Source organism: Diachasmimorpha longicaudata, chromosome 5, assembly GCF_034640455.1.
Source record: "Diachasmimorpha longicaudata isolate KC_UGA_2023 chromosome 5, iyDiaLong2, whole genome shotgun sequence".
NCBI lineage: Eukaryota > Metazoa > Arthropoda > Insecta > Hymenoptera > Braconidae > Diachasmimorpha > Diachasmimorpha longicaudata.
In genome coordinates, this window is record NC_087229.1 from 8,354,752 (window position 1) to 8,363,470 (window position 8,719).

At 36.3% G+C, this 8,719-nt stretch overlaps 2 protein-coding genes across 4 annotated transcripts; one reads left to right on the plus strand and one right to left on the minus strand.

Moving 5' to 3' along the window:
* The first annotated feature begins 71 nt into the window (after positions 1-71).
* Positions 72-3,521, plus strand: LOC135162431 (5-demethoxyubiquinone hydroxylase, mitochondrial). Of its 2 annotated transcripts, none has more exons than XM_064120888.1 (3): positions 72-790; positions 2,075-2,236; positions 2,480-3,521. In XM_064120888.1, exons 2-3 carry the CDS (start codon positions 2,080-2,082, stop codon positions 2,905-2,907), a joined length of 585 nt encoding a protein of 194 aa, XP_063976958.1. In that variant the 5' UTR covers positions 72-790; positions 2,075-2,079; the 3' UTR covers positions 2,908-3,521. The 2 variants fall into 2 exon arrangements, with proteins under 2 accessions (XP_063976958.1, XP_063976959.1); XM_064120889.1 differs by lacking the exon at positions 72-790 and adding an exon at positions 797-923.
* LOC135162430 (protein shifted) lies at positions 1,184-8,695 on the minus strand. 2 transcript variants are annotated; one of them, XM_064120887.1, is made up of 6 exons: positions 5,251-8,695; positions 4,410-4,652; positions 3,755-3,898; positions 3,152-3,304; positions 1,945-2,040; positions 1,184-1,724 (listed from the first exon to the last, which is right to left on the minus strand). In XM_064120887.1, exons 1-6 carry the CDS (start codon positions 5,396-5,398, stop codon positions 1,498-1,500), a joined length of 1,011 nt encoding a protein of 336 aa, XP_063976957.1. In that variant the 5' UTR covers positions 5,399-8,695; the 3' UTR covers positions 1,184-1,497. The 2 variants fall into 2 exon arrangements, with proteins under 2 accessions (XP_063976957.1, XP_063976956.1); XM_064120886.1 differs by having other exon boundaries at positions 3,704-3,898.
* Between the last annotated feature and the right edge of the window lie 24 nt (positions 8,696-8,719).

Genomic DNA, 8,719 nt, shown 5'->3' on the forward strand with positions numbered 1-8,719 from the left:
GTGACTCTGGTGGTAAATGATAACATTGGGGAATATGTTGGGAATTGGTATAAAGCTGGAAGGTAACCTTTAATTATTGGATATATTCGACGAGGGAAATATCTACGTGAAAACATGGATGAGCTTTTCATCGGCATTTTGGGGTGTCAGGATGCATTTTTTTTTGTCAAATGGTGGCTCGAAAATGATGTATTCTTAATTTTTGCCCTTCGTAAGATAATACTTGGAGATAGTGATACAATGGATTATTTATTAAATAATTAATTAGCTTATGAATTTGGTTCCTTCATTTTGTGCATATGAAGTGTGAGATTTCTATGCGGAAGTGTTTATTTGAATATTGATTTCTGTAGGAAAAGTATTACACTAGATGGCGATCTAGGGCAATCAGAATTGCCAACGAATTTTGAGGCTGATGTTGTGGTATCAGTGCTACCTAGACAATGTTTTTTTGTCAATATTTAATCTCACTGTTGCTATTCATTCATATTTACCAAAAATTGGTTAATCGTCAAAAGCAACTTATCTGGCTTTACCCTGGGGTCACTTCATTTCCGTTCTATTTCTTCTTGAGAATGAACAGAAAACCCCTTTTTCTTGAGTTTCCCACGTGTAAAAAACGCTAGATCCTACCTATTGCTAACCATTGGAATTTGCCGCCCCAGAGTGACGTAGACGTGTGTGTAATAACAACCCTAACCCAGCGCAAATACACGTTACTTCGCCGCTCGCAAAGAACGAACGCTTTTTTTTATTCATCCAAGCACCTTTGCGAATAAAAAATCCACAGGTAATAACACCAATCAATATTCTAGTTTGAGTAAATAAATAAATAAGAGTGTTTTTGGTGGTGCGTAAAATTTGGCTAACAACTCGAGGTTGTCATCTTTTCTTAAGACATTCGGTGCAATACTCTACTATATGTATGTATTTGACATGTATTTGTTTTTGTTTTCATGGATTTTCATATGTTGAATTGCCGGTTGTTCAGCCTTGTTGATAATTCTTGCAAAATAATTCACGCGAAGTGGTAAAACGAAATAAATCGCTTTTGACGATTCACCAGTTTTTTATGAATATCTCAAGATCTGGGGAAAATGGCCAAATTTTTATTATAATATTTTTTGTCAAGCGAATTGAGGATTTTGCTTCACTCATTCTTCCTCGATGAACAGAAATAGAATTGAGAATCGTAAAAATACTTTATTAATGTACAATTGTTTCGTCTTTAACAATAAAAAAAATATCGATCATTTTGTAAAGCAGCTTTACATATCACAATCTGATTCAGGATTCACCTCTCATCTCTCGTCAATCCCAAACGTCACTGAGTCAATTTTCCAACGCATTTTAAATTAAGAATATAGCCTATAATGATTAATACTAAGAAATACGTATATGTACGACAGTAGAAAAAAAAGTGAAATACTGAAGTCATTGAGAAGCATTTAGTTTCGTTCTTTTTGTTGTTCCTCGTTTTCTATCCTCCGTCCGTGCTTAAGCCCATGGTTTATTCTTGTTGCACAACTTTCCAAACCAGCCAGGGTCGCATAAGCATGTGTTGTCAGGTTGGCAGGTACCATTTCTGCAGGCACGAGTGCACGCTGATCTTTGGGGTGAACGTCTACCAATTTCACAATGATCACCTTTGAAGCCAGTTGGACATCTGCATATGTTGTTGCCCTTACACTTTCCACCGTTTAAACACGGAATGACACATTTCGCTTTGAAAACAAAAAAGCCCGGAAGCACATTAGAGCATTGAATCCATATGGGGATATCTTTCGGGTGTAATACTCCGAATTAATAGTAGGAAAAAATAACACAAAACTAATTTTCATAACGAATTTAATGAATAAAAGGATTTTGAAGAATCAGAGATTTGAAAAAATGAGAACATCGGTATTTTTTAATTTTTATCTGAATACCGGAGTTCGTACTTACAAAATTCACAACGTAGACCGAAATATCCTTTCGGACACTCGCAAGTATCCTTCTGTATGCATTTACCCCCATTCAAGCATTTTTCCGTGCATATTCCTGGAATAAAAAATTTTCTTTCATTTTTTTTCAGACACAATGCTTCGGTTGGGACGAAGTGGAGTGCGCTATATGAGTCAGTCTGCTCCAACGGCCGATTCAAAAGCAGAAAAGTTATTGGATGAAATAATCAGAGTGAATCATGCTGGGGAACTGGGTGCTGATAGAATTTATGCGGGACAAATGGCTGTCTTAGGTAAACCGAGTGAATATGGGGAAGTGTTTTTATTAGTTAACAATCAGGGAAGAACGAAATTTGTTAAAAAACCGTCACTCTTGTACCTGAACTTGTATTTACTGAATATGATTCGTTAAAGTCGACTAACAACCCGCCAAGTTGCAGACGAAAAAAAAAAATTCCATATTTCTTTTTTTCTCCGTTCATCAAATCCAATTAATTCAACCAATTAAACCAATTAAATCAAATTAAACTCAACAGGACAGACTCCAGCCGGTAAAACAATTTCGCACATGTGGGAGCAAGAAAAAAGGCACCGTGAAAAATTTGAAGAATTGATAAAAAAACATCGAGTCCGTCCAACAGCAATGCTACCCCTGTGGAATGCCGCTGGATTTGTTCTCGGCGCTGGGACAGCTCTTCTCGGTGAGAAAGCAGCAATGGCATGTACTGTAGCAGTTGAAACTGTAATCGTGGATCACTACAATGAACAATTAAGAGTATTGATGGAGAGTGCTGAGGTGAATGAAGAATTAATGGAGACTATACGAAAATTTAGGGATGAGGAGCAAGAGCACCATGATGTGGGACTGGATCATGGAGCTCAGCAAGCACCTTTTTACGATGCATTGACGAATGTTATTAAAGTGGGATGCAAAACAGCCATTGCCATATCCAAAGTTATTTGAGAGAAGAAAATAAATCATTAGTAGAGTATTCAATTCTTGTCAGGGAAGGAAACAGTACTAAATTGTCTTTTTCATGGGAGCACTATTTTACATCAAAGAGATTTGTTCATAATTTATTCTATCACTGAAATAATGCAACAATTGATTGCATTAATTGAAGCGGGTCAGTCTCTTTAGCGCGTGAAGGGTGATTCAAGATTTTTTGTGGAAAGACGCCAGGGGTAAAAACGTGGTGAAGTATTACCTCCTTCGCAGTTGGGACCTTGAAAGCCTGGAGGGCAGGAACAAACTCCTGGTGCAGTGCAATTACCCCCATTCATGCAGGCTGGATAACACAGAGCTTTTTTGCAATGTGGAGGTCCTAAGTAACCGTCTGGACATGGGCCAGGATTTGGTTCTGAAAAATCGAATAAGTAGATTAGATTATTTGTATTTGTTTTTTATTGTACGTTGGAATGAAAACCCCAAAACAATAATTGAAGCATTAAAAATTCAAATAAATACTTTGTAGGATGTTATGAATAATTTAGAATTAGTAGTCAATTGGAATAATATTAATATATTTTAAATTTATATTCATTTGTTAATGAGGTAATAAAAAATGTTTCAAGCCATTCATAATCGCGATTTATTTGAATTAGTTGCAGAAATAATCTCGTGTGTAATACTTCTTTAGTTTTTTAATGATCGATTAATGCACTGCATTGTCTCGCTCAAAGCTTCACGTGTATATGAAAAAAAATTTAGCATGCATTTTTTTTTTGTTCTTTATTTTTTATTACTGGTGATACAGAACTGTCTGTGTGAGTGGAGAAGTGGTGATCTTGGGCGCGACTGACGCACTCACCGCGCACGGTACATTCTTTTCTCAGGCTGAAATGAAGAGGTGTTCCGTTGAGTGGTTTATGCTTGCGCGTTTCAATCATGAGACCAATTCCAAATTGTACTATGCCGGAATTATTTCCAGAGCATGGTAAATTAATACTGAACTCTGGAAGAAGAAATTCATTGAGATAATCGTCAGGTGAACGGTCTTTAAATTGCTACGATGGCAAAACCAATGCGGGGGAATAAATACTGGAACAATTACCTGGCAAAATATAAAGTTAAGGCGCAATGCGTTTTTAGGAATTTTCTTGTAAAACGAAATTAATTGGAAAGGTGCAGCAAAAAAAAATGAATAAATTAGAAGTGGAAGGGGTATGAGATAAATTTTCAAAATGGAGAAATCGTAAACATTGGGCCGTCGCTCAAAACGTCATATATATCCGCTTTTATTGATGCATGACACTAATTACTGCGGTTCTGGTTAGTGTTTTAACTATTCCTTTGGTAAACATTCTCATTATGGCAATAATGAGTCTAACTAGAATTCACCTTTCTGCGGGATCGTCTGTATAAGATCACTATGAACAATAAACGCAGTTCTGCACTGAGTATATGTGGAATATTAATCGTAGTTTCACGGAAATATCAACCATTGAAAAGAAAAAAATATATACCTTTTGGCTTTCTTGGTACTCGCCCCTTGGATTTAATCGTAATTGACGGAGTTTTCAAAATGGATTCATCTAGTGACTGTAGTTGATAGAAATTGTAGGTGTACCTTTTAACGCCAGACTTCCACGTTAAATTTACGTAAGAGACCTCACTAGGTATTATTGGAAGTTTAATCTCGAATTCTGGATCGAGTAAATACGATAGCACTCTCCCCTCGCTTATTGCATAGATCTCCATCTCTAATCCTGAAGCAAAAAAAACATTATCTACATATTTGCAGGTTCAAAAGAATTGCATTCTCCATCGATTTCGATTCCATCGTTCCATCCGATTTCATCCTATTCTCCGAATATTTTTGTACTTCTGTTTTAATATTTTCGGAATTGAAGATGACATATTGATCTATCGTATTACAATATTCAGAGTTGGTGATCAGATTGATGGGAATCAGTGGAGCAGTAGCTATTCTATTAAAAGATTGAATATTTTCCTGAAGACACCCTGTAGCATGTGTAACAATAGTGCAAAAAGTAACGGTCACAAGCCTTTCTGGACAGGTTCGAACGCCTCCTTGTTTTATAGAAAATTCTTTACACGATCATCACCACTAATTGGAGAATTCATCCCGCACTCGAAGAATTATTTCATGCAAAAACTTGCTGTACTTCGCGATGAAAAGCTTTGCGTTCAAAAATCCTATTAAGCAATGAGTGACTTTTTTGTTTATTTAAACTGATGTATTCACACCCTCATTAACGTTACACTATTTTACATTTTTCCCCCATATTCTAATTCGATAATTGTCAAACAAAAATGGATCACAAATTTATTACTACAACTCACCACTGAACATTTTAATTTGTTGTCGATCAATCCACAGCGATATATCACCTTCTGGTTTATGTGAATTTCCTGATCGATGATGTCTAGTAATAACCTGGCCAATTTGAAGAAGGAATATAGTAAATATGATGGACGAGGCCCACGGCATCGTCGTTGGCAGGTGCTTGTCTTTCGCGGCGGCACCAGGATGATGCTTTCCAGTCCAACTCAATACCCTTTCCTTATGGTATACCGCCCAGCAGTCCCCGTGTAACAACCGTGAAATTAACAATTTTACGGATCCTTTAAATGACTTTTTATCCTTTTGACTCAATCGACCGAATAAAGACTTCTCTATTCAATAGATAAATCGAATTATTCTCCCAATATATGATTTTCTTCTTATTTATTTTTTTTGGAGTTTGTTGCCAAATTGATTATTAAAATACGGAACAGATTAAACGTTGAGCTGTTGCGAAGACCGTAGCAGTGGCTAAGTAACTGACTGACTGACGACTGACTCAATAAGAAAAAGCCTGCAGGCTCGAGTCTCTCGCAACGCACCAGAGATCCCTATCTTACCCAGTCCCAACACCGGGTTAAGAGTGTGTGCACACTGGTTGCGGATACATATGCGAGATGAGAATAATTGTTAATTCAAAGTTATTCATGTGGGATAAGTACGACTAAAATTTAAGTGATGTGAAGTAACAGTTCATTGGGACCTACTTGATTTTTCATATGCCTGGGCCAGATGGCTATCCCATCTGATTATTGCTGGGAGTAATATTAGTCATTAATAATATGACTAACCAAAACATCATTCAAAATATCATGTAAGTAAGTAAATTTTAATCGATGTGAAGTAGAAGTTTATTGGGCTCTATTTGATGTTTGATATGCCTGGTTCCGATGCTTATCATATGGAATTATTGCTACAGGTGATATCCAATATTACGATATTACGAACTAAAAGATCAATTGTTGAAACGTTGTCAATTTAATATGGTTAATTTTCAGATGCAGCTGGCCACAAATGTAATAGAAGAAATGGGTAGATAGTTCGAGGCAGGTAATTTACAAGAGGAAGTTTGAGGAGTTTGTTTGCCTTGTTTGAATGCGGAGCAAATATGATTGACCAAATTGTATTTCTTTCTCAGCGAGCTGTGATCGTAATCACAATTGTATTGTTTAGTAGCTAAATAATCGTCAATGGTTCGCTCATATGTACTTGCTTGTGTATATTTTCTGTTGCGTCGAATTAGGTCCCCATTTATACACTGCAGAGGTTTGTTAAGACACCTGTGGTTGTTATCTGTCATTCACCAGAAGTTAATTTTCTTTTGACAATGTATTAATACCTTTTTAGAAATGTATGCATACATCCTTTATCTAATAACATTGTGGCGTCTACTTTTTAAAGTTTAATCTACTGATACAATTTAATGACTACTACGTAATCGGTGAGCGAACTGCGAGGCCCATAATTTTTCCTGAGTAGTTGTCTCCGTGCACACAAGGCCCGTACGCATAATGCTATGAATGTTCAAAATAGTTCAATCACTATGATCCACAAAGTTTGGTAATTCTGGAGCGAAGTGTTATTCAAGAAATTACCAAACAAAAAAACTTAAATTTTTATGTAATATTAAAAAAATTATAGAAAAGTCAGTGACTTTGTTGGAATGGGACAACTTTTTCTTTCCTATCGTGGAAAAGTTCTTCTTCTGTCCTGTTTCTGCAAAGATGTAAAATCGAGGTATCATTCAATTGATTTAGATGATGTCGAATCAATGAACGCAAAAGATTTGAACTACTTGCCGAAAAAAAAATCATAAAAATTCAAAAATTGCGTGATTTTGCAGTTGTTGCGGATGCTCATATCCTCCTATCGAAGGCATACGAACAGAAGGATTGAGGCAATGGAGAACCAGTTTTTAACGTCACCTTCCTTTCGTCCCCTTTGGTGCTCTTCGCACACAATGAGGGGGATCCTCTCTCCTTTTCATTTTACTCACAAGGATGTAAAAAGAGAGAGAGAATTAACTCGTGCCCACGGCTCATACGACCTTGTTTCCACTTGATCATGTCTTGAAAAAGATTGGGTGGGAGGTAGCCCCTATTTAGTGAAGACCAATCATTTTCGATTGGGGTATGGTATTATTTCTTTTGCTCATGGTTTGCTTATCCAACACTATGATTTATCTCTATTACATAAAAAAATATGACTCTAACTATAGAAAATTTTGGACTCTAATTCGTTGATAAATAGTTGATAATAGTGTTTCATTGTGCGTTCCGACGGTGTCAAGAGGGATTGACTACTTAACAAATGAGCCATTGTTTCTTGTTCCTCCTTCTTTCCTGGTCTCTCCTTCATTTTATCCATTCAATTATTTTCATTTCTCCATGAATCTGCATACAGAATTCTCCTTTGGCTTTGCCACGATAAGCGGCTGGAAGAAATGATCATGATTTGATGTTTTTATGATGTCCTTCGTTGATGAATGCCACTTTGTTCTTGAGCGAGAATTACAACGAGAGGGAGAATGAAGAGGGACAAAATTGTTGATAAAGACAGTACTTAATGTGCAAAAAAACGTTTAATGGCTGAATTAAATTAGTTAGATAGATATACTTGAGTTTCAATTTTTTACGGGGAACATTGAGGCTTTAACATATCGGCAATAACGTCTTAATCACTTAAACCGTTGCTAATGAACTATCTCACATGGGAATATCCAATTCCCAATGGTTTCTCACTCCCGGACAATCCCTTAGGTATCGGAGAGTTTACTGTATTATCTAACGCATGCGACTTTGCAATTCGAAATGAAGACGTCAATTATAATTGCACGGTTCGGATAACAATTTTACCGCCTGTTGACACGCAACATTTTGTCAGCTCGCTGCCTGTTAAAAAGCGATTTTCGGGCTTAGCAACCTAGAAATGATTTTATTACTGGTGAGAAAAGTGTTCTTTAATCTGCAATCCAAATCTGGAAAAGTAATTGTGACGGATCGGTCTTGTGCCACACGAAGATAAATAATCAGTAAAAATTACGGAACTCGTTCACCGATTACGTAGTCGACTGCAAAACTTTACGTGACAGTATATCTTCATTTTCTGGAAACGTTCAGGAACAATTCCGCGACAAGGTTTCACTACCCATTATAATATTTACAAATAAGTTTAGTATATTTTTTATCATTTGCATTTGCAAGTTTTTCAGTCGGCAAATTTTTTAAGTCGTGTTTATTTTTTGTTGGGTCTACGTGGATATTAGATTGAATTAATAGTCATAGATCAGCCACTGGAAACCCACCGCATTTTAATAGTAGATACAATGATAAAAATTAATCGGCAATTCGAGACTTAATCAAATTAGAATTGATTCAAATAGTTCGATCAATTTGTCATAGAAAAAATGGAAAATTACCATGGTTAATCGTATCAGGTTTTGTTTTTATTTCTATGTCCACACATTGG